Raw genomic sequence first — 23,283 nt, 5'->3', positions numbered from 1 at the left:
CCCGCTACCCCACAACCTCACTCACACGAAAAAACCCTCTGATCTCTCTCAGGGTTATGCCTGAGGCCAAGAGAGAGTGGGTCAAAGACCTAAATAAAACACAAAGCATGCTCCCAAACCAGACACACACACCCAGTCTAGAGTGCTTCCACCCATGCCTCAGTTTCCCAATGTGACCTGTGGGCATCTGTCTCCTACTACGCCCCGCCCCTGCCCGTTGACAGGCACCCCTCTGTTCGGTCTCCGTGAGACCCAGGGATGCAGCCCCAGGCGGGGTCCAGCACAAACACAGAAGAGGGAGTATGAAGCCAAGAACCCGGAGAAGGAAAGGGAGACGAGGCTCTGGGCCCCCGCAGAACGAGCCTGGACGTGCTGGGCGCTCCCAGGTAGGGCCCCACCCACGCTGGGCGCTTTCTTGGGAAGAGACAAGGGACGGGATCTCAGTCCTTGCAGCTGCTCTACACCTACAAGGAATCAAGTTACCTGACTCTGACCTTGGGCGTCAGGCCAGGAAAAAAAGGAGGGGCGGTGAGAATGTGAGAAAACTGGAAAGTGACCTTCTGGGTCCTGATGGAAGAGAGGGCTGGAGGCCCAGACTCCTGGGGTCCCTATGGAAGAGGGGTTGAGCACAAGAGGCCTACGTCCCTTTCAGATTCTGGTTCCACTTCCCAAACCCAGAGCCGCAGAGGCCTACGTCCCTTTCAGATTCTGGCTCCACTTCCCAAACCCAGAGTCGCAGAGGCCTGCCCTGAGATCTTACCTCAGCTGTTTCTCACCCCAGGGTGAAGGTGGGTCCAGACCCGCCCCTCCTTAGCTTCCTATAAGGGCTGGGACCCGGGACAACAGGTTCTCACACCATGAAGCCCTCTACCTTCCTCCTGGCCTCCGCGCTGCTCTGCACCCTGCTGGGTCTCGGTAAGTGACTGGGGGCCTGGACTCCTGGACCCTCAGGAAAGAGAGGACTAGGAGAGAGCATTCAGCAAGGTCCTCAAGGGGAAAAGAGGAGGTGTCGTGGGAATTCAGATTCATGGCGAAGGCAGAGGCTCAAGGAAGAGAAAGCCTGGGGCCCCAGGAGAGGACTAGCTCAAAAGGACTAGCCCCATCACTTGATGGGGTCCCTGAGAAAGGAGGGGACTCAGGGCCTCTGAATTCTCTGTCCTCCATGCAGGGTCTCGAAATAAGACATCTGAATTCTAGAAAATCCTAAGAGAGCGTGACTCGAAAGGGAAATCTTAAAAAAAAAAAAAAAAAAAACGGAGATGAGGAGAGATTTCCTTTCTCCTTGGACTTTGGGGAGTTCAGGCCCCCGCAGACGCTCCTCCCTTAGAAGCAGGAATTCGAGCAAGCCCCACTTTCCCCAGGACCCAGGTGTCTGGGCCCCCAGTTGCCTCCTCTCTCAGGACCAAGGAGTACATGCCCTCAGCCCTCCTGGTCCTCGCTCTCCCGTCTTGATCTGGGATGCGCACCCCAGCCTCAGGTACCCCTGCCTGAGCTCCTACTGTCTACGAGAGCTGTGTGCAGTATCTACAAGGCGGAGGGTCCCACGTCCAAGAACCAGCTGGACATGAAGCTTCACAAAAGTCCACGGAAACTTCGCCAGGACCACTCCCTGTCCCTGAGCTTTCTCAGAGGACCCTAGCGTCCAAAGTTCCCAGCCTTGTAATTAGGTAAACAGGCTCCCTGGCGGAGTCGCTTCCCGCCCCTGGAAGCAGCTTTGCTGGCATCACCACCGCGTCCCTGTCAGAGCTCGGGACAGTTTCCTGGACAGCGGTCAATGCCCGCCCATGAACAGTCAGGGAGACACCCGTCCCTCTTCCGTCAGGACCCAAAAGCCCGGCCCCCCTGCCCCCATCTCCCTCTGGACTCTGCAGTCAATGTTGTGGTCCCCAGACCACACTACCCATGCGTTCAGCCCCGCCCTCTTCACTGCAGGGTGCCCGCTAAGCTGTGAGATGTGCAGGGGCTCCGGGCCCACGTGCAGCGGAAAAATCAAGACTTGCGAGGCGGGCAAGGATGCCTGCGTGATCGTCGTGGGGGAGTCCAGCACAAGTAGGTCCTCGCGGCATGGCGCCAGACCCTGGGAGGGGGCGCGCCCTCAGGGTGGAAGATACCACCACGCGGAGCGGGGGGGGAGGGGGGGGGTCGTCACGGTCCCGTGGTGGGCGGGCAGAGTAGAGAGAAAGACTACCTGGAGGAGGATGGAGGGAAGTGAATTTAATGGGAAGACAGATACCATTGTTGTCAGGGATTTCAGAAAACGAGACCCTCCGAAAGAGAAGATGGGAGGGCAGATATGGAGACTTTCTTAGGCGGGAGGGGTGAGGGAAGGACACGGGGGGACAGAGAAATAGAGGGGAAGAATCTAATAGGCATAGAGGAAGGGGAGCGGGGCAGAGGGGAGGAAGAGACTGGGGTAGGCTGGGAGGAATGTGATCAGGTTGACCACTCTGGGCGGGCAGGAGGAATCCACCACAGGTGGAAGTGTGGGTAGTGCGGACTGGAAGGAACCATTCCTGACAGGAGGAGGAGAGATGATATTGGGGTAGGGGGAGACACATAGAAGGGAGCACAGCAGACAAGAGAGGGAAGATAATCCCAAAGTATGGAGAAGTATGGAGCAAGTCATCGTAAAGAGTAGAGACGGGGCAGGGGGAGGCCGGTGAGTAAAATGGGAGAAGAGGGGCATAACTTAAATGGAAGAGATCATCCCAGACCCGAGAAAGGATGACGGGGAAGGGGAGCAATGGAAGAGACCACGGGGTGGGAGGTGTTCATTCGAAGCTGAAGGAGACCATTAGTCACAGGAGGAGAGATAATGGGGCATGGCGCCGGGAAGAAGGCTGTGACAGGAGATGAAGGGAAACCTTGAGTGTAAGGAGAAAACATCCCGACAGGAGAGGGTGTGTAAGGAAGGTGGGATAGAAGATTGCACGCAGCCCTGCTCACCTAGCAAGCTTTGGCAGGTAGGGGAAGCACCTGAAAAGCTTGAAGAGACCACCCAGACATAGAGAAGGGAGATACGGACCCTGGGCCCAGGAGGAGAGGAAGGTGGGAAAAGACCACCCTTCAGTGGGGTGAAGAGGAGGACACCCTTAGACTGGGTTGGAAGAGACCACCACAGTGAGGTGGAGACTGGAAGAGACCCTTCAGGCAAGACCTAGAAGTAGCCTAGGAGGGTAGCAAGAGACCATCGGTGGGAGGTCTAGGGAGTGACCATGGGGAAATCTGGAAGAGACCACTTTAGATAGAGAGGGTTATGGGTGTTGCAGGGTGGGGGGTGAGGGTGGCATCCCAGAGTTTGTTGGAAGGGACTTCCAAGATGCAGGGACGACAAAAGTCGGGAAGGCTGGAAGAGACCATTTCACACAGGCATGGGGGCAGCCATAGGAAGCCTGAAAAAGACCGCGGGGCACTGGACCCTTCGAGGATGGCAGTGGGGTGCGGTGGGGCGGGGCGGAAGGGACCACGACAGGCAGGCACGTGTTTTTGGCCATGGGGAGCTGCAAGAGACCATCAAAGGCTTACTGGGGGCTATGGCAACAGCGAGGGTGGGGGGAGGGGAAGGTATCGAAGAATCCACTCCAGACCGTACCCCAGGGAGATAAGGGAGCGTGGTTGAGGGGTTGGAAGAGACCACCCTAGACAGTCGCAGGGTGGGGGAGGTATAGGGTTGGGAGAGACCCTGAGGCCAGGGTGGAAGCCAGGGTGGGGCCAGCCAGCGCCACCGAGCCCTTCCCTCCTGTCCCCCATCCTGCAGAGGGCCGCCACTCAGTGAACACCTACAAGGGCTGCATGAAGTTCAGCGACTGCTATTCAGGCTTCGTATCAACCACCATGGGCTCCCAGGACTACATGGTGTCCTACACGTACTGCTGCCAGAGCGAAGGCTGCAACCAAGGTTCCGTGCCCCGTAAGTGCCAGCTCAGCCCGGCATGGGGAGTCCCTTCCAGCCCGCCCCAAGAGCCCACTGTGTGCGCTGTCACCTGCCACTGACCCATGCTGTAACACTGGGCAAGCATTTTGCTCACTCTGAGCCTCAGTTTCCTCGCCTGTGAAATGCAGTGTCCATTAGCAACCGCTGTTCCCCAGGCTGTTGCGAGCTTGGGGAAGGGTCTAAAGGACCCTGTCACCTTACACTGCCCCTTCATCCTCAGCACCCCAGAACAATCGTACTGAGAACGGCCTCCAGTGTCCCGCCTGCGTCGTACCCTTCCAGGAGACATGCCCGGGGACCCAGGCAGCCCGCTGCGTTGGCCAGGAAACCCACTGCGTCTACTTTGCTGGCAACGTGCAGGCTGGTGAGGGACACCTAGATCTCTGGAGGAGAGGACAGGGGCCCCAGCACTGGAGGCTAATACTTCCAAGTTCTAGAGGGGATGGTGGCTCCTGGGAACTGGGCGAGGAGGTGGCAGGGGCCAAGGCTCCTGGGTCAAAGGAAGGAGGGGTTGGAAGCCCTGACTCCAGCCTGAACCCCCCTCTTAGGTATCATCAATACCAAATTTGCCACTCGGGGCTGTGCTACAGAGAGTGCCTGCTACGCCAAGGAGGGGGCCGAGGTGCCCTCAGCCTCCTATCTCTACTTCCTCCGCCGAGCAGACTGCCTTCCAGCACCCCTGCCCCCTGGCAGGGCTGAGTGAAGAAGTGAGGAAAATGTGGCTTGAGGTCCCCATTAGTCCTCGGCCTACAGCTCCCCATGTGCCTATAAATTAAACAGGTTAATAAAGCAAGCCTGGGTCCTTGTGAGGGGATGCATTCTGGGGAAGTAGGATGTAGAAAGCAGGGGTCCCAACCCTTGGCAACCCCTTCTTTGCAAGGAAGAGAGGGAAGACCCAACCTTTTACTAAAGGATTACTCTCAGCTGGGCCCCTGTGCTCTTTTTTCCATGCTGTACCTCATTTCAGAATCACAACTCTATGTAGTTGACATTATTATCCCCATTTTACAGATGAACAAACTGAGGCACAGATGGTGGTGTTCACTTGTCTTGGGTCAAACTGCTAGGGAGGGTCAGACTCCTGAGTCCACGATCACCTCTCCTAACAACCTCTCCCTCTTTTTCCCTCTGTTTTCACATCTGCAAAATGTGGATATTAAGTTATAATCTCAGAGGGTTGTTTTAAGAGTCAAATGAAAGAAAAACAAAAAAGCAATTAGTGCAGTTCTAGAGACAATATGTCTGAGTAAATAATAATCATCATAATAGCTGCCACTTACTGGGTGGCCATTAGTTGGCAGGTGCTAAACATCGTCACCAATCAAGACAGACTAGATTATGCTACGGTAACAAAGCCCCTAATCTCAGTGGTTTAAAACGACAAAGTTGCATTAGTCAGCTAATGCTGCAGTAACACTGTGTAACAAACCATCCCCAAACTGAGACTTGTAACAACAAGCATTTTTCCTTCTAGGGGTTTGTGGGCGGGTCTGCTTCTGGCTGTTTATTGGCTGGTTTGGCTCCAGTTTGGGAAGAGGATTCCAGTTCTCCATGGGGTTCCACAATCTTCTGCGATCAGTGGCTCCTGGCTAATGTTCTTCTCATGAGAGATCACAGGAGCACAGAGGCCAACTGTATTTAAGGCCCCTGATGAAGTCAGGTGTGCTAACATTCCATAACAGACAGAGCAGCCACACTTGAACGCTGCCAATTTTTGTGCACAGGGAAGTCTCACATAGGTGATTAAACGCTGCTACCCAGAAGTGACTTGATACAACTCATTGGATGGGACCACTCACACGGCCCCACCAAAGCACACGGGGCCCAGGACATGCAATCCTGCCCTGACATGGACATGTTTCATAAACAGCACAAATGGCCACCATGACCTCCGAGGGGCTGTTTTTCATTTTATCTTCACAACAACTCCATGTGATCAGCACTATTATTATCACAGGTTTTCAGAAGAATCGGAGGCTCAGAGAAGGGATGTCACATTGGAGTTGCACAGTGAAAAAGTGGCAGAGATTGAGATTTGAGATTTATTGGGTCATGTTGAGGGGGAGAAAGATACCACATCACAGAGAGAGGGGACACGCCTGTCCTAGTTATCATTTAGCTCAGGATTCTACAGGTTGGCAATTTGGTCTGGGATTAGCTGGGTAGTTCTCCTGGTCCCTGCTGGGTTCAGCTCTCTGTCCATTAGGCAGCTCTGTTTCAGAGGGTTGGCTGGCTGTGGGTTGGGGCATCACGGCCAACTGGGCCACATCTCTTATTACTCAGCAGGTTAGCCAGGACTTCTTGACATGGCAGTGGTGGCAGGGGCCCCAAGGGCAGCTAGAGAGGAAGTCCCAAGGCACGGGCACTTTCCAAGCCTCTGCATCATGTTTGTTCTTGTCCCAGTGGCCCAGCAAATCACATGGCCAAGTCTGGAGTTAGGATGAGAAGGCACTATCCAAGGACATGGCTACAGAGAAGCTGAACAAATTGGTGGCATCAATGGGCCAGGCTGGTTCCAGAGCTAAGATGCTTTACCATCACAAGCCCGCAAGGTCTAAACAGTCCCTGGTCCATGCCCCCTCCCAGGGTGGAAAAACTCAGAGTCCCTCAATTCCAGCCCAAGGAGTCTTTCCTGTATAGACCCCCATCATCCTTCCTCTCCCACAACCCAAGAGTCCCCACCGTTGGCCGCTCCTCCCTCAGACCCAGGAGTCCAGGCTTCCAGCTCCAGTCGAATCCCAAGTATCTTTTTTTCCTTTCAAATCCCCAAAGAACAGACACACAATGGGATTTCTACTCATTTTTATTCACTCCTCCAGGAAGCACCACAGGCCAACCACACCCTTGATTTGCCCTTCATGGTTCCCCACTCCAGTGGACACAAGTCCCTCCATCATTATCCAGAAGTGTACGAAACTCAGCTAAGGTGATGAGACTGTCTCATCTACTTGAGTTTTTTGTGTCTATTCTGCTTCTAGCGATGGCAATGCTAAGATTCATCATACACTTCTTTGAATTCTTGCCTTCGAGGGTCTTCCAGCCTTGAGGTGCCACATATTCACACCCTGATGGCAGACAGCGGTCAGTGCACAAGGGAGTCTTAGTCTTTTCTGCTTGGATGCTCCCAGAGACAGATGCCTCACTGGCAACTTTATGCTTCCACAAAGCCTAAAATTCAATCCCACTGAAAGTCACGATTTAAAAGGCAACCACCCCAAAAAGTAGACGTGACACCCAAGAGTGCTGGCCTATAACTACATAAACACAATCAGCACTCCCCAATGGACAGAGCCATGCAAACAAAAGTGGGTCTTGCTTTCTCAGATACCACCTCTGGCACGATCGCCATTGGCGTGAGGGCAGAGACGTCACGCAGGACCAAACCAGAGATGGCGTCAAAGTAGCAGAAAAAGAGGAGGGCACTCTGTGAGCAAAGGCATGCAGGTGAGACAGAAGGTGCCCAGACTAGAGTCGCCTGGGTGCTGCCAGGGGCTGAGGGCATGTGGGCAAGGGCAAGGAGGCTAACCTTTGAGCTCCCAGTGCACCAGCCTTCTCAGGAGGGGTTCCAGCATGCTGACGTGTGAGGGGGAATGCATGTATATTTGCACACACACCATGTTCTCACAATTACCCTGTGAGGTAGATGCCATCTGCGGAGTGCCTCACCCAAGGTCACTCCCAAGGTCAGTAGAAGGACTGTGTGAGGCTAGAGCTGTGCTAATAGGATTTCCTGTGACAATGGAAATGTTCTAGGTCTGTGCTGTCCAGTGCTATAGCCACTCACCACTTTTGGCTCCTGAGCCCTTGAAATGTGGCTAGTGCAACTGGGAAAGTGCATTTTAAATTTTACTTTTAATTAGCTTAAAAATTGATACTCATCTCAGTTATTGGAAAACTATTCAATATAATTGGGACAACTTGGGTATATGAATCTCCTTCTCCAAATATGAATTTTAGGAAATCTAAATAGAGGTCAAGTATTTCTGATGAAAATTTACCATCTGAATTGCGATGGGCTGTAAGTATAAAATACACACCAGATTTCAAAGACTTAGCATCAAAGAATGCAACATATCTCATTAACACTTCTCTACATTGATGACATGTTCAAATGATAATATTTCGGATATATTGGGTTAAGTAAAACATATGATAATTCGTTTCACCTGTTTCCTTTTACTTTTTTAATGTGGCTACAAGAAAATTTAAAATCACATACGTGGCTTGCATTCTGTTTCGACTGGACAGTGCCGCTCGGTGGCTCTCCCGCTCTGGCACGCTTGATGGGAAGGCCTGAAGGCTAGATTGAGGAGAGGGGAGACGGTGCTGTACTGAGTATCACAGATCCAGATGAACAACATTACCCTAAGGCTGCAAGAGCTCGGGGGCCAATGCTGGAGCCATTCGGTACAGAGCAATGGGCCTCTCGCCTTTGATGGGACAAATTGGGCCACTGGTGGGAATTCAAGCTGGAGACGGGGGTACCATCCCTCAAGTGTCTGCCCCTCAGATTGGTGACCCTGGTCTTCAGCTGTTGGAGGAAAGAGGATCTTGGATACACGTGTGGTTCTCATCCAGCCCTTTTATTTCACAGATGGGAAAATAAGGCACTGGTCCAAGTCACCCAGAGTGACAGTGGCAAAGCTGTGCTCGCTTCCCAGGTCAGACAAGGGCTTTCTCTCCCATGAGAGGTTTGTTTCTCCCCATCTCGCTTCTTTCCCCTGTCTGGTGGCAAGAGGCTGGCAATCTACATTTCAGACCTGGTTCTGCCATTGACAAATGAATTAAAATACTATTTAATAAGCACCTGTTGTGCTTATTAAGCACTTATCAAGCACTATTCTAGGTGCTGGGGGTACAGCAGGGAACAAGACAGGCAAGGGATAATAACTGATAAACAAATAAATAAATAAATAAGGTGATTTTCTATAGTAATAATTGCTATCAGGAAAATTAACTGACTGAGATGAATGATGGGGTGTGTGAGCTACTTCAGTAAAAGCGGTGGGGAAGACCTCTCTGAGGGGACAGTTGAGCTGAGACCTAACTGACAGGACAGAGCCAGGCATTCTAGGCAAAAAGAACAGCAAGTGCAAAGGCCCTGAGGCAGGACCCAAGATGGCACAGTCAAGCATCAGAAGGAAGATCTGTCAAGCTGGTTGGAGGATGAGGTGGGGCAGAGAATGAGAACAGGCAGAGGCCAGACCACACAGGGCCTTGCTGTGTGCTGCTGGATCTAGAGCCCGCCCTCTCCTGGCTTTGCTCTCCGCATCTATCATAAAAGAGATTCTACTGGATGGCCCCTCAGGTCCCCGCTTTCTGTTTTTGACATTGAAGAATTCCGTGACCTGTGGCTTCTCCTCTGCATGTAGCTGGCAGCCTAGAACATTCCAAGCACTGTGGTTTCTGTCTTTGCCTCACTCATGGCACATTCCCACGGTCTGGAACACTGCCCTGATGTTCTGTGGGTGCTGGGTACTCCAAGGCGGGGCCTCTTAGGGATACCTGAGGTAGCCAACACAGAAACGTCTGAATTAGGGCAGCAATATGGCTGCTCTTCCAGAAAGGCAGGTGTGCCAAATACCAAGGCCAGAAAGGGTTAAGGTTTAATGACAGAAGAAACCAAGACCAAAAAAAAGATAGAAACCCCTAAAGGAGAGAGTGACAGAGGAACAGAATCCCCAGAGAGCCGGTGAATTGCTCAGCACCTACAAAATGGGGTAGTCATATCCCCTCCGGGGCAAACTCAGAGAGAGAGAGGCAGTTGCCAGGATCCACATCCCTTAGGGGTGTGTGGGAGATTCCTCCGAGGTATGGCTTCCTCCCCTTCCATACCCAGGCCTCATTCCTGGTCTCTGGCTTTCCCCAGAGCCCACCACACCCCTCTTGCCTCCTCCCCTCATTTTTGTGGGACCATCCTCCCCACAACAGCTGGGAAAGGAGTCTGGGTCACCAGGCACCCCCCAAGAAGCAAATATTAGACCAAGAGGGACCAACTGGTCTCCAGCTCTGTTCCCTCCTCCAGATGTAGCCCTCCCACCACCTAGGAATTAGGAACCAAGGTCCACAGCCCTCCTGAGAGCCAGGAGTCTGAGACCCCAGAGACCACCCCTCCCCCCAGTGACGATTCAAAGCCCCCTGCCTCTTGAGGAACTGGCCATTTGAGGTACAGGCCATTTTCCCCAAGAAACCTAGACTCTATATCCCTTTGTGACTCAGAAGCCCAAGAGTCCCAGCTCCCTGGGGTACTCAGACCCCGTTCTCCACACTGGGATCCCCAGTGTGATGGAGACGCCCCTTCATCAGGAATCAGAGCTGCCACTCCCTCTCCCCATGGAAGACTAGACCTCCAATAGCCCCAGTTTCTACTCCCTTGGAGACGAAGATATCCCCCTTCTAGGAGTCCACCCCTCAACTCCCTCAGGATACAAGTCTGGGCATCATGCTCCGTGGTCCCCAGACAAATCTGGAGTCTGTCCCCAGACTCTATTCCCCTTCAGGACCCAGGAATCCAGGTAACTGAAAGTCACACATCCCAACCAGTAGTCAGAGCCCTCTTCCCCCTCGAGCATCCAGAACTCCGCGTGGTGGCCCCCCGCTGTTATCTCAGAGGCCCAGACGTCCCATGCCAGAGTCTGGACCCTCAGCCCCCCTCCCTCTAACCAGGACTTGGAGCCCCCGGCGCCCCCAGAAGCCCCGGCTTTCGTCCCACTCCTCAGTGCGCGGGCGCATGGGGCGCCAGCACGGCCTCGGCGTCGGCCAGCATCTCGTCGAGCGCCTGCAGCAGGACGCCGTGCGCCGCGCGGTAGCCCAGGCCGCCGGTGGCCGCCGCGCCGCCCGCGGGCCACAGGAAGGAGAGCGCGCCCAGCGCCGCGCCCCCAGCCGTGCCCTCGCCCGCCCAGGCGCCCAGCCTCGCCTCCACTTCGGCGCGCGTCACCGGCCCGGGGAAGCGCGTGCGCGCGGCCAGCTCCCCGGGTGCCAGGCCCAGCGCGCGCTCGCGTCGTGCCAGCGCCGACGGTTCGAGCCCCAGCGCCCGCCGCCACTCCGCCAGCTGACCCCGCAGCAGCGCCACGTCGCACGCCCAGCCTAGCCCCGGGATGGGCGCCGCCGCCGCCGCCAGGCTAGCCAGCAGTGCCGGCCGCCACGCCCCGGCCCGCAGCGCCGCCGCCTTGGTTCGGGCCGCGCCGGGAGACGCGGGCGGCAGCGCCAGCAGCAGCGCCCCCGCCTGCGCCGGAGGCAGCGCGCGCCGCAGCCACGCGCAGAGCCCGGGGAGACCGCCCGGGCGCAGCGGGAACACCGGCGGCGGCGCTTCCTCCAGCACCTCCCACGTCTCGTCCTCTGGGCTCAAGGCGGCCGCCCGCTCCGAGTCCCCACCGCCCGATTTCTTCACGCCGACGACAACCTCCTGCGAACTCTCGCGGCCTGCTTTCTCTGACCCTTCCCCGCTGCCTGCTTTCTGCGATCCAGGGCCAAGTTTCTCTCCTCCCTCACTACTTGCATTCTCCAACCCCCCTCCGCCTGCGTTCTCTAAGCTCTGGCCGCTGGGCTTCTCCGCCTGTTCCTCCTCTTCCAGAGACTCTGGATCCTCGCCCTCGCCGTCTGTTCGCACGCAGACCAGCGGCGCATCTGGTAGCACCAAGGGCCGGACCTGGGCCCAGTCCTTCTCCGTGGGGGCCCCAGAGGTGACAAGGATGAGGGCGTCGTAGTGGGTTGGGTGGGGGGCGGCCACAGTGCCCGCAGAGCCCAGAGGAACGGTCCAGAACACGACATTGGGGCGCTCTGGGGCCGGGTAAGGCGTGGGCTCCGCGGGCGCCGTAGCAGGCACCGCACCTGGGTCGCCGGCATCCAAACCGAGGAGCATGTCCAGCACAAGGCCCACGTCAGCTGTGCCGGCCACCGCCAGGTCCAGCCGTGCACTGCCCAGTCGCTCCAGGCCCGCGCGAACCCACGACAGCACGGCCTCCAGGCCACCCGTCTCGAAGGCCTCGCGCACAGCCTCCAGCTCTGCTGCGCCCAGCACCTCGAAGCCATCCTGAGCCGGTGGCAGGAGCCTGCGGGGACAGGGAGGGATGGGGTCAAGGGCAGAAGAGGGGCTGGACTGGGTTACGACGACAAGGGCAGAGCTTTCCGAAAAATCCCCGAGGTAGGCAGGAGCAGGAAAGGGAGGAGGCAGAGTGACGGCACAGCAAACAGAAACCAGGACTTAAAGCAGGGATTGGGGGGGAGAGGAGTTGATAAAAATGGGAACCCTGCTCAGACTTCTCGCGGATACAGCCTTTGGGGCGGGGCTTTTCCGAGGGACCTGCAGGGTTAAGAAAAGGCTGTCTGAGCGGGGCAAAACTCGCAGGGGGTGGGGCTGGGAGCAAAGACACAATCCCGACTGTACCGTAGACTAACCGAAAGTCGACATGGGAGAGGTCACGAAGGGCGCTCCTTCCTGAGACTAGGGCGAGGAGAGGAGTAAGGACCGGTGAGGGGAGAAGCCTATCTACTAGTCCTTACCAAGGGGCTATGGCTAAGGAGAAAAGATGAGCAGTGGACCTGGAGGGGAGGCTGCCTCTCTCTGAGCCTCATTTTTGACATCTACAAAACGAGGCAGCTCCCGGTAGGGGGAGAGAATTCAGGAGGTAGTCAGCAAGTGGGCACAGAAGTGAGAAGGGGTTAGAGAAAGGAGGTGGAGGAGGGCGCCCAGAAATAACAAAGCTCACTGAGGGCACGGTTGCTTGAGAACCAAGCTGATGGAAGGAGGGACGGAGAAGACTCGAAAGCCTTCGGGTAAAATTTTCACGGGGATCACAAGCTTGTGTGATGACACTGAGCCTTCCTTCAAGCTTTCGCCTCGGGGCAGTATTTGGGCAATAGGTCCCCGCCTCCCTTCGAATTCTGGCTAGGGAAGGGCGCTTGTGATCTCGCAGAAGGCAGGAACTGGATGACGGCTTGGGATCTTCAGCAGACCCTTGGCTGAGGCTGGGCTTAGATGACAGAAAAGGGTCAAACTTGTGGGTGGAACCTCTCTGACCTCAAAACCTGCCCAGAGGGGCAGGAGCGACCTGGATGAGGGAGCAGGGCCTCAGGCAGATATCTGGATAAGGCTGGCCCCAAACTCACTGGGGGAGGGGTCTCGCGGATCTCAAAGAGCCCGTTAGGGGTGTGAGGTCTAGACTAAAGGCCCAGGCCTCCCCAACCCACCCAGAGAATCTGCGCTCACCTCTGCAGCGCCTCCGCCTGGCTCCGCAGCGCCGCCCGCAGGCGCTCGAGCTCCTCGCAGCCGTCTCTGCTGCCGCAGTCCGCCGGCAGCACGAAGAGAGCCGCGGCTCCCAACCCCGCGCTGGCCAGCAGGGCCGCGGTCTGATCCCGGGCCTGGGCTTCATTCTGGGAGTCCCCCGGACGGAGGTTCCGCACAGCCAGCAGCGGGGTCCCTCGGGCCAGGGCGGCCCGCGCTGCCTCGGCCAGCGCGGGGGCCAGGGGCTCCCCATTCCCCTCGGGGCCGGGCAGCACCAGTACCAGCACGTCGGCCTCGGCCGCCCAGGGCCCCGGCGCTGCAGGTGGGCAGCTCAGCTCGCCCAGGAAGAGGCCTGGGCCCGCAGCTCGCAGGCTGGGGATCCCGGAGTCCGGCCGGCCGTCGGGGATTTCGACCATCTCCACATCTTTGTCGCACAGCGCTGCGATCAGAGGGGACTTTCCCGAGCCCGGAGGCCCCAGGAACAAGGCGGTCACGTCACCCCGCGGCGGAGGCATGGCTGGAAAGCAAGGGGTGGGGAAGACTCGGGTCAGCGAGCCCCCAGCCTTCATCTTTTCTAGTCGCCTCAGCCTTCAGTCTTCCACCCTGTTCCCTTCTTCCAGTCTCGGGCGTCACTCCCAGGGACCTACAAATCTGGCGCCCAGACCCTATTCCCCAGGGACCCAGGATCCTTTCCGCTCGCTTTCTGGATGTGTTTCTCTTTCTGCTTCGAAAACTCAGAAATTCGGCCTCCAGCCCCCTCCTCCCTCAGGGGTACAGATGTTTTCACCCTCCCCTCCTCCCTCCCAAATCACTAACCGAGCCAACAGGCGGCACACCGGAGAGCGCGGCGACGGCGGCCGGTCAGCCGCTGAGAAGCCCCGCCCCTGGGGTCAGGCGGACGGAGGCCGAAGAGGGCAGAGCGCGGGGATTTGGGGATGTCCAGGCACGTTCCGGGGACTCTAACTTGACGTCACCCCTCTTAGGAAGGGGTGTGTTCTGGGAGCGTGATCTCGGGGACACAGCCCTTCGCGGCGCCTGCGCAGAACGGCCGAAGCGTGCTCGCTCTCCAGCTCCGGCTGCCGCAGAGCCTAAAACAATGAGGGAGCCAAAGCGCCTGCGCGCCAGGAGCGCCGAGCCACACCTGCGCGAGCAGCTTAGGTCTGTACGGCACGGGTGGCTTGCAACGTCATCATAACGCGTCCCAGTACAGAGAAGGACCCCTCCCGTTATTTTTGAGGACCGGGCTGGCCCGACTGCCTCATTGCCGGATGGCAACCCAGGATCTCGGTTCCGAGAAGCTCATCAGGCGAAAGGGCGTGAAAACCACCTGGACTTTGAGACTCGGTGGGACCTACCTGGCTTCCCTCCGGGTGGTGGCGCTGTGACGAGCGACTGACAGGCGCCACGAAAGACACCCGTGTGCTGTCTGGAGAAAAAGCAGAGGCCTGGGCTACGCGCCTCGGGAGGAGGGAGCCGAGGGCAGTGCTTGGGGCAGCGGGACACAGCGGCTGAGAGCGCGCGTGGGAGGCGGGGGTTGTGGGTGGGACAGGAGTTACGGGATGTCAGGGAAGGATGTCTCCCGGGTGGGGGCGGGCTAAAGCGTGGGTAACACTACCTGCCTCAAAACACGTGGGAGAGACGGGAATGAGGCTGGTGTCAAAGATCAAGGGTCCCGCGCTCTGAGTGCTGGGAGTTAGTTTGATGTAGGTCATAGGTCTCACAGAGGTGACAAGGCTCTAAGGGGAGTCACAAACCTGGGGAGTCGAATCTTTAGGGAGGGTTGAAGCTTCTCTGGAGGGAGCTCCATCAGGTTAGAGTTCAAGGAGATGGTATCTCGTGGGGGTCCAAGGCTGGCAAGGAGAACCTCTGTGTCAAAGGTCATAGGATTAGCGGGCCCTCTATGGCTGGTGACAGTCGAGCGACTTCCGTTGATTTACTATTCTATCATGCATTCTCCTCTCTTGACCAGAGGGGTACCAGTCACCATGGAGGACCCGCACTCTGAAGAGCTCATGGAGCAGCAGGATTCGTCCAAGGAGAGGAGTCCTGGCAGTCCAAGAGGCGACATCTGTGAGTACTGCTGGCCAGAGGAGGGTGGGGTGCAGAAGCTGATGTGAAGATTTCGATAGCATTTCAACGTCCAAGGCGTCGCAGGGACTTGCCTGTTGGGGAGCTGCCCTACCAGGAGGTGCCACTCCCCACCGTCACCCTCATTATGCTCAGATGTACCCACTCTGTCCACGTAAGCATGAGTGGGATGCATTTCAGAGGGACAGAGTGGCATCCGGAGAGGCTTCGGGAGATATGGCTGGGAAAGGGCAGAGACCGTGAGAGGAGCCCTGAGGTTCCAGTCCCAACTCTGCCCCAGACTTTCCAGTGTGACTTGGGCCTCAGTTTCCCTATCTGTCAAAAGGGGTTGCTATTGCTCATCTCACAGGGCTGTTAAGGGGATTATCAGCAAAAAAAAGGGGAAAGCTTGATGTTAATGAAGGTCGCTAGTTTGACCTATAATAATAGCAACAGCTTCTACTGAATGCTTATTATGTGCTAGACGCCTTCTAAGAGCTTAACATTCATTATCCCATTCAGTCCTCCTAACAGACTCTGTGAAATGGGTTATCACTTTCAGAAGAGGGAACTGTGGCAAACAGAAGTTAAGTATTTGTAACAATTGGAGCCAGTGTCAACGCCCTCCAGCCAGAGACCACCAGGAGCACACCCGCAGTTGAACAAGTTGGGTTTATTGCTCATTGCACTGAGGAAGAACACACACGACGGGGCACTGTGGGGCATCTCAGTAACAGAGGGTTAGGAAGGACTTAGAGGACTTAGGCTTGTGGTAGGTGATTTGGGGAGGGGTCAAGGAAGAGGGATTTTGCTCTGGATTGGCTGCTGCCAGGAAGCAGCGGTAGTTGCATGGTTGGTATCTTAATCTCTAGAAGGAGGGCAGAACCAAGCAAAGTGCAAACTGTGGTAAAGCAGCAGCAGGCACTCCTATTAGCCAGGATGGGGGGCGTATGGACAACATTCACAGTTGTGTCTGTGTTCAGACGTGATTATGGCATGGTCCTGTTGTCTTGATTCATCTCAGTCATGGCGTGGCCTGCTCCGATGATGTTCCGTGAAACTGTTTATGTTCAACAGGAGAACACAGAGGCCAGCTCCCGGCTGTCCTGCTGCTTTTCTTTCTCCATAGTAATAATTGCAAACCATTGTGTAGCACTGTTTTAAGCACTTTATATATATAAGAAAATTCATTCATTTACTCCTTCCTACAACCCTATGAGGTAGATACTGAGATGGTTATTACCCCATTTTCCAGATGAGGAAACTGTTGGACTTGCCCAGGAAGTAGGAGAGCTGGACTCCTCAATTCCAGGCAGCCTGGGCCCAGGGGCTGTGCTCTAATCACAGGACTCTGTCGGAAGGGCAGACTCCCTGGGTTCCAGTCTGGACTCCAACATTTTCATTTCTTGGCATCATCACTGTGGGCAAGTTGCCTAACCTTGTTGAGCCTCAGTCTGCTCATCCATAAAAAGGTCCAATAGGAGTCTGCCTGTACTGCTTGCTGTCCAGCCCTGGCATAGAACCTGGCACGTAGTGAGCACTGAATGTTCATTGTTGGCATGATTCCGGGGCTTGGGAGAGGTTCCTGGAGACTCCTGCTGGCCTCCCCCGACCTCTCCCCACGTCCCTCAGGCCACCTGGGGGCCCCACAGTGCACCCGCTGCCTCATCACCTTCGCCGATTCCAAGTTCCAGGAGCGTCACATGAAGCGGGAGCACCCAGCGGACTTCGTGGCCCAGAAGCTGCAGGGGGCCCTCTTCGTCTGCTTCACCTGTGCCCGCTCCTTCCCCTCCTCCAAGGCCCTGATCACCCACCAGCGCAGCCATGGTCCAGCCACCAGGCCCTCCCCACCGGCTGCGCCGACGACTAGCCAGCCCACCTTCCCCTGTCCTGACTGTGGCAAGACCTTTGGGCTGGCCGCTTCCCTGAGGCGGCACCGCCAGGCGCACGAGGCCAGCACCCCTCCTGGCCCCTTCGCCTGCACTGAGTGTGGCCAGGACTTTGCCCAGGAAGCTGGGCTGCATCAACACTACATCCGGCATGCCCGGGGGGAGCTCTGAGTGCTGCTTCAGCCCTCCCCAGGGCAGTGGGGGCTCTGTGGCTGGTAGGACCCTCCTCTGATATGGGCTGGGAGCCTTGGAGGGATTTGCTCCCCTCCCTGGAAAGGCAAAGGGCTCCTGAGAAATAGGACCCACGAGATGCTTATTTAGAGCTTGGGTCTTTGGAGGACACAAAGGCTTTCAGGGAAACAGTGTAATCAGACAATAGTGAGATCTTTTGTTTAAAAAAAGAATGAGCAAGATAGGGAAAATTGTTATTTGTATGTCCCTCATTCCCAATTAAATATTTTGAAATCACAACTAGCTGCAGATTGTGTAATCACCTTTATTTCTTCCCAGATGGATGCCATGGGCTATAGGAGCAAATTGCCCTGGATTGGTGCCTGAATGGGGACAGGGAAGGTGAGGTGTTGCTGGCCTGTAATGCTAGCAGATGGGTTCCAGATGTGGAGCAACTTGGGCCTTTGGGGATGGGGCTGCAAAGTTGGGAGCTGTCCTCTGAGTCATGTGGGGGTTGCAATTCCAGTTCTTGTCCCCCCGCCCCCGCCCGCCAGCCTTTCCCACTCAAGGAGGGGCCATGGCAGTGGATGGGTTTGCCGCCACTGCTCCCCGCCCCAGATAATTTATTGCCCATTTAGATAAGTTTATGTACCGTTCTGGCCATGGGATATTTTTTATATGCGTAGGAAAGATGGCATGAATAAACTAACAGAAATAGTATCTGAAAACAGAACAGGTCTATATTAAAATGTCTAAACAAGGAACTCTGGCTTTTGAGCAGGACTTCCCAGAGAACATAAGAAGGGCACGGGGAGGGGGAGCTCAGGGCAGAGCTGGCCTGGCCCTGTGGGGAAACTGGTGTGGAATCAAACAGAGATACCTTCTGTTTCCTGTTGTATGTGGCCAACACTGGAAGATTTCCCATTCAGATCCTATTTTCAGCTCTTGAAAGGCCCAGGCGGGCCAGTTTTACTCCCTTGCATTACCTGCCCTAAGCCTAGAGACAGTGGTTGATGCCCTGCATACAATAACCATAGACTCTATTTGAACTGAGGGATTTTTTAAAATTTATTTTTATTAAAAAAAATTTTTTTTAGGGGCCGGCCTGGTGGCGCAGTGGTTAAGTTTGCACGTTCTGCTTTGGAGGCCCGGGATTCGCTGGTTCAGATCCCGGGTGTGGACATGGCACCACTTGTGAAGCCATGCTGTGGCAGCCATCCCACATATAAAGTAGAGGAAGATGAGCACGGAATGTTAGCTCAGGGTCAGGCTTCCTCAGCAAAAAGAGGAGGATTGGTGGCAGATGTTAGCTCAGGGCTAATCTTCCTCAAAAAAAAAAAAATTTTTTTTAAAAGATTGGCACCTGAGCTAACATCTGTTGCCAATCTTCTTTATTTCTTCTTCTCCCCAAAGACCCCCACTACATAGTTGTATATTCTAGTTGTAGGTCCTTCTGGTTGTGCTATGTGGGATGCCGCCTCAGCATGGCTTGATGAGCAGTGCCACATCCACACCCAGAATCTGAACCGGTGAAACCCTGGGCCGCGGAAGCAGAGCACGCGAACTTAACCACTCAGCCACGGGGCTGGCCCCTGAGGGGTGTTTTTAAAGCCCACAGGTGAGATGGATGTGGCAGAGACTGATAGCTGTTTCCCTTTTTTTAGCTAGGCACATGGTGGCTACAACGACTACATTTCCCAGAGCCCCTTGCAGCTAGATGTGGCCATGAGACTGAGTTCCAGCCAAATTCCTGGGTAGAGTCCTCAAGCTTCAGAAAGGGACATGCCTTTCCTCCACCTTCCTGCCTGGAATGTGGACACGGTATCTAGCCATTTGGACCATGACAGCAACACGTGTGATGGCAGAGCAATAAGAGCAGGAACCTGGGTCCCTGGTGGACATGATGGAGCAAAGCCATCAATCATATCAGCCCCAGAACATCCACTTCCACACTGTCTTGTAAGAGAGAAATAAACCTCTGTCTCATTTAAGCCACCATAGTTTTGGGTCTCCGTCACATGCAGCGGAACTTACAGCCTAAGGCAAAGGTCAGCACACTAGGGCCGTATCCAGCCTGTCTCCTGGTTTTGCAAATAGTTTTACTGCAACACAGTCACGCTTGTTCATTTATGTATTGTCTGTGGCTGCGCACAGAACAGCAGACTTGAGTAGTTCCAACAGAGACCGTATGGCCCACAAAGCCTAAAATAGTTACCATCTGGCCCTTTACGGTAAAAGTTTGGTGACCCCTCGTCTAACTTTAGACATACAACCTACTCTCAGCCTGGAAGCAGGGATTCCCGCCTGGAAATACCACCTCTAGCAGGAGTCTAGCAGGAGTAGTGTGTGTGTGGGAGGGGGGTGGGCGGGGTGTAGGATTTGGGGCAGGGATCTAACCTGGATCTCTTTGCTGGGGTGATTTATGGGGAAACTGGTTTGGAAGAGGTTGGCCAACAAGTTTTTCCAAGATACCAGCTTCACCAAAGCCACATATTTCCTCTGGCACCTGGTGAAAGCCCAGAAGTTTCTGAGCCAGATGTTTCACACCACTCCCGCAGGGGCCCCACCAAACCCAAACCTAAGGATCTAATCCCACATCCTCCCCCAAGGTACACAGCAGCCCGCCCGAGTACAGCTGTGGCTTCCTGTTCTCTCTGCACTCTCCAGATTTCACAGATTCCCAAGACTTTAAATAGCATCACTGGTGACTTCCAAATCTTTATCTTCAGCCCAAACCCCAGACCTCCCCACGAGACACAGCCACTTGGATGATGAATGGGAATCTCAAACTTAAAATGGGTCACCGTGACTCCTGCAGCCCCCTACCCCACCACAACCACCATTGCCTTGGTAAACTGTGCAGTCTACTTCTAAATTCCTGAGCAGACTACTTCTCACCCCAGCCCTCCTCTCCTAACTGTTCCCCCTGCTACCACCACTGCCCCTCTCCAGTCTCTACTACAGACCACCCCCTGTGTGGATGTAAATCAGCTTACATCCCTCCTCCTTTAACACCCTCCACTGGCATCCCATAAATAAGGTCCAAAGACCTTATCCAGGCCCGCAAGACTCCACAGTGACTGGGTCCCAGCCCACTAAGAACCTCAACTCCCTCCCTGCTCTGTCTTCTTCACAACACTCCCGTCACACAGGCCAGGCTGGCTTCTGCCTCAGGGCCTTTGTACTCACTGTTCCCTCTGCCTGGAGTACTCTTACCCAGAACTTTGCAAGGCTGTCTCAACACGTGCCACCTCCTCCAAGAGGCCTTCCTCGACCTGCTTGGCGAACGTAGCACCTCCAACCTTTACCCTGACTGAATTTCTTCCTAGCATTCTTCAACACGTGGAATTACCCAACTTTTGTTTATATCATTATCCGTGTCCTTACGCTGGAATGCAAGCTCCCGAGGGCGTGTCCCGTCTCCCTCACTGCTTCATCCCCAGCACCTGGGAGAGCGCTTACCATGAGGCTCAAAAAATACCCTTAGTGTCTGTCAGCCTCCAGCCCTTCCTGCTCTGTGACGCTGGCCTTTCCACATTATGCTTCCCCGACCCCCTTGAGAGCTGGCTTCCTTAAGTTCTGCCCATGAGAGGTGTGGGCAGAGGGCAGGCAGGAAGACTCACCTTGCTTTGGGCTCCGGCTAGCAGCCCTCCAGCAGCAGCTCGGGCTCTAGTACTGCTCTGTTCTCCCAGCAGAAGGCACCAGGTCCCTCTTGAGGTCTGGGCACCAGCTGTGTGGCACCCTGTCACTGGTCCCTGCTCCAGCCGCGTGCAGCCTGCCCTCCGAGCTCCTACGGGTTCTGGTAATCTTTTTGTATCCCAGTCCTGGAGGTGGGAGCTTCTTGTACACACTGATTTCTCGGTTACCTCTCTTTTCCACCTTTGAGCTTTCAGCCTTCTAACAGCGGTGTGACCAATTCCCTGTACAAAATCCTCTCTGTGGGATTCCCAGCTTGGCTTCCACATCCTGATGGGGCCCTAAGGAACCGAATGGGCCCACTGGGAGCAGAGCAGGTCTCCTGGTTCCCGGTCGCTCGTGATCCTTGGGAGTTTTTGCTGATGAAAGGCTAATTCTCTCCATCTGTGCTGAGAAAGCCCTGTCTTAGGGCAGAAGGGGGCTCAGGCATGCTGCCCCAGGAAATCAAATCCATCCATGTTGTCTGAATGACCTTCTGCTTTGACAATTCTGAGATTCAGTGAGGGTAAGCTAGAGTGGTTTTGAAAGTCTCAGTTCAAGGTGAGGGATAAATGGCAGGTTCTGAGATTCTGAGCTTCTAGGATGAAAAGTGTGGGTTTTCAAAGATGCTCTGGTCTAAGATACTGTAACAGGTATCAAAATGCAAATACTCTTTGGGGCCACGTAGGTACCATAAATCAGTGAAGCAAGCAGGGTGTGTGGGGTCCAGATCCAAGACGGTGGGGACTGGGCACGTGGGACAGAATGGCCCATTAACAGGATGGCCCTGTACAGCAAACTACCGCCCCATGGGATTGTGGGTTCAGCAATCGAGATCTCACAATTTTTTAAGAGAAGCCAGAAATCTCCATTTTTATGTGGAATCTGTCCATTTTTAAAGGCTGGTAACCAACATGGTTAAAACACCTCAGTAACACTGTGGAGACCAAATACACTCCTCCAAGTCAGATGGTGGCTGTGGACCACAGACTCCTATTTCTGGTGGGTGGCTCAGTGGCTAAGAATGTGCACCCTGCATCCACTTGTCTGGAATCAAACCTGGGCTCTGCTTCTGTGTGACCTCTAGTGGATAATTCAACCTCTCTGTGCCCCAGTGGTAGCAGTTCTAAAGTGGCCATGATAATAGCTCCTGTGCCTCTAAGGATTATGATGAGGACAACTCAGAGGAAAAGCCAAAGCCAGTATAATGGCCTATGTGACCTGGCCCTCCCACCTGTCTTCCCCTTGCCTTCCTCAGCAACAGCCTTGTGGCCCCGTGTGCTCTTTCACAAACATCCTAAGCAGACTCCCGCCTCAGGGCCTTTGCACTTGCTGTTCCCACAGACAGCCACATGGCTCACTCCTTTCCCTGCTCTAGATCTCGGCTCTGATGTCACCTTCTCAGTGAAGCCTTCCTGACCACCCTATTTGTAACTGCTTCACACACACACACACAAGCTTCCCCACCCACCTTCCGTCTTCCTCCCCAGCACTTATTACCTCCTAACATTCTACACATTTGACGTAAATATCTAATTACGGACCTGTCTGTCTCCCCATTACAATGTGACCTCCACAAAGGCAGGGAGTCTTGTTCACTGTGTTTACTGCTCTATTCCCAGCTCCCAGAACAGGGCCTTCCTCTCGAAGGTGCTCAGTAAATCGTTGTTGAATGAATGAGTAAATAAATAACAGTCCCTACCTCATAAGGATCCGATGCGACTGTCCATATAAAGTGCTTGGCCCAGGGCCTGGTCCACTGCGAGCGCTGACTTAATGATGCCATTACGGTAACTCAGGTTCTATTCTCGAAGATTCTTAGTTGCCAAGCTTCTATGAGTTAACACACGTAAAGCGCCTTAGAACAGGGCTTGGCACACGGTAAATACCCAATAAATGGTAACTAGCATTATAATTAGGCTTCTATTTTCAAAGGAGCTTCGGTGCCAAACTTCTGTGAGTTAGTATTTCCCATGTCAGAATGAGAGCCAAAGTTTCGGCAAGGCTGTAACGAGCTAGCCCTCTGCTCCCCTCTGACCTCATCCCTCCAGCCCTGCCCTCCCTCCCTCTCTCTGCTCCAGCCACTCTGGCCTTCCTGACAGGCAGGCAGGCTCCTGCCTCCTCCCACCTAGAAGGTTCTTCCCACCGATGTGCATGGCTCCCTCCCTCCCTCCTTCAGGTCTTGGCTTAGTGCTGTCACCTCCTCAGGGAGGAGCACACTATGTAAAACTGCAAACCCCATTCCAGAACTGTTCACAGCCTTTACCCCATGCAGCATCTGCTACACGTTACTGGTTTACTGTCCGTCCCCACCAGTGGCCCCT

The 23,283-nt window shown here is 55.0% G+C and overlaps 3 protein-coding genes across 12 annotated transcripts; 2 read left to right on the top strand and 1 right to left on the bottom strand.

Moving 5' to 3' along the window:
* Positions 1-520: 520 nt before the first annotated feature.
* On the top strand, positions 521-4,736 carry PINLYP (phospholipase A2 inhibitor and LY6/PLAUR domain containing). 3 transcript variants are annotated; one of them, XM_046681031.1, is made up of 6 exons: positions 521-536; positions 782-915; positions 1,933-2,049; positions 3,758-3,910; positions 4,155-4,364; positions 4,483-4,736. In XM_046681031.1, exons 2-6 carry the CDS (start codon positions 858-860, stop codon positions 4,635-4,637), a joined length of 693 nt encoding a protein of 230 aa, XP_046536987.1. In that variant the 5' UTR covers positions 521-536; positions 782-857; the 3' UTR covers positions 4,638-4,736. The 3 variants fall into 3 exon arrangements, with proteins under 3 accessions (XP_046536987.1, XP_046536985.1, XP_046536988.1); XM_046681029.1 differs by lacking the exon at positions 521-536 and having other exon boundaries at positions 728-915; XM_046681032.1 differs by lacking the exon at positions 521-536 and having other exon boundaries at positions 749-915; positions 4,155-4,298.
* Positions 4,737-6,721: 1,985 nt separating this feature from the next.
* IRGQ (immunity related GTPase Q) lies at positions 6,722-14,106 on the bottom strand. 2 transcript variants are annotated; one of them, XR_006891457.1, is made up of 4 exons: positions 13,974-14,106; positions 13,143-13,674; positions 8,154-11,985; positions 6,722-7,102 (listed from the first exon to the last, which is right to left on the bottom strand). XR_006891457.1 is itself a non-coding variant. In XM_046681028.1 (3 exons), exons 2-3 carry the CDS (start codon positions 13,670-13,672, stop codon positions 10,650-10,652), a joined length of 1,866 nt encoding a protein of 621 aa, XP_046536984.1. In that variant the 5' UTR covers positions 13,673-13,674; positions 13,974-14,106; the 3' UTR covers positions 6,722-10,649. The 2 variants fall into 2 exon arrangements, 1 of the variants encoding a protein (XP_046536984.1); XM_046681028.1 differs by having other exon boundaries at positions 6,722-11,985.
* A 99-nt stretch (positions 14,107-14,205) lies between these two features.
* Positions 14,206-20,137, top strand: ZNF576 (zinc finger protein 576). 7 transcript variants are annotated; one of them, XM_046681034.1, is made up of 3 exons: positions 14,206-14,315; positions 15,127-15,227; positions 16,857-17,587. In XM_046681034.1, the coding sequence occupies exons 1-3, from the start codon at positions 14,254-14,256 to the stop codon at positions 17,282-17,284; spliced, it is 591 nt and encodes a 196-aa protein (XP_046536990.1). In that variant the 5' UTR covers positions 14,206-14,253; the 3' UTR covers positions 17,285-17,587. The 7 variants fall into 7 exon arrangements, 4 of the variants coding, with proteins under 4 accessions (XP_046536990.1, XP_046536992.1, XP_046536989.1 ...); XM_046681036.1 differs by lacking the exon at positions 14,206-14,315 and adding an exon at positions 14,332-14,636; XR_006891460.1 differs by lacking the exons at positions 14,206-14,315; positions 16,857-17,587 and adding exons at positions 17,624-17,686; positions 18,953-20,137 and having other exon boundaries at positions 14,652-15,227.
* The last annotated feature ends 3,146 nt before the right edge of the window (positions 20,138-23,283 follow it).

This window comes from Equus quagga, chromosome 13, assembly GCF_021613505.1.
Source record: "Equus quagga isolate Etosha38 chromosome 13, UCLA_HA_Equagga_1.0, whole genome shotgun sequence".
In the NCBI taxonomy this organism is placed as follows: Eukaryota; Metazoa; Chordata; class Mammalia; order Perissodactyla; family Equidae; genus Equus; species Equus quagga.
Note: the sequence above shows the minus strand (reverse complement) of the source record. Positions and strands in the feature narration are given on the sequence as shown.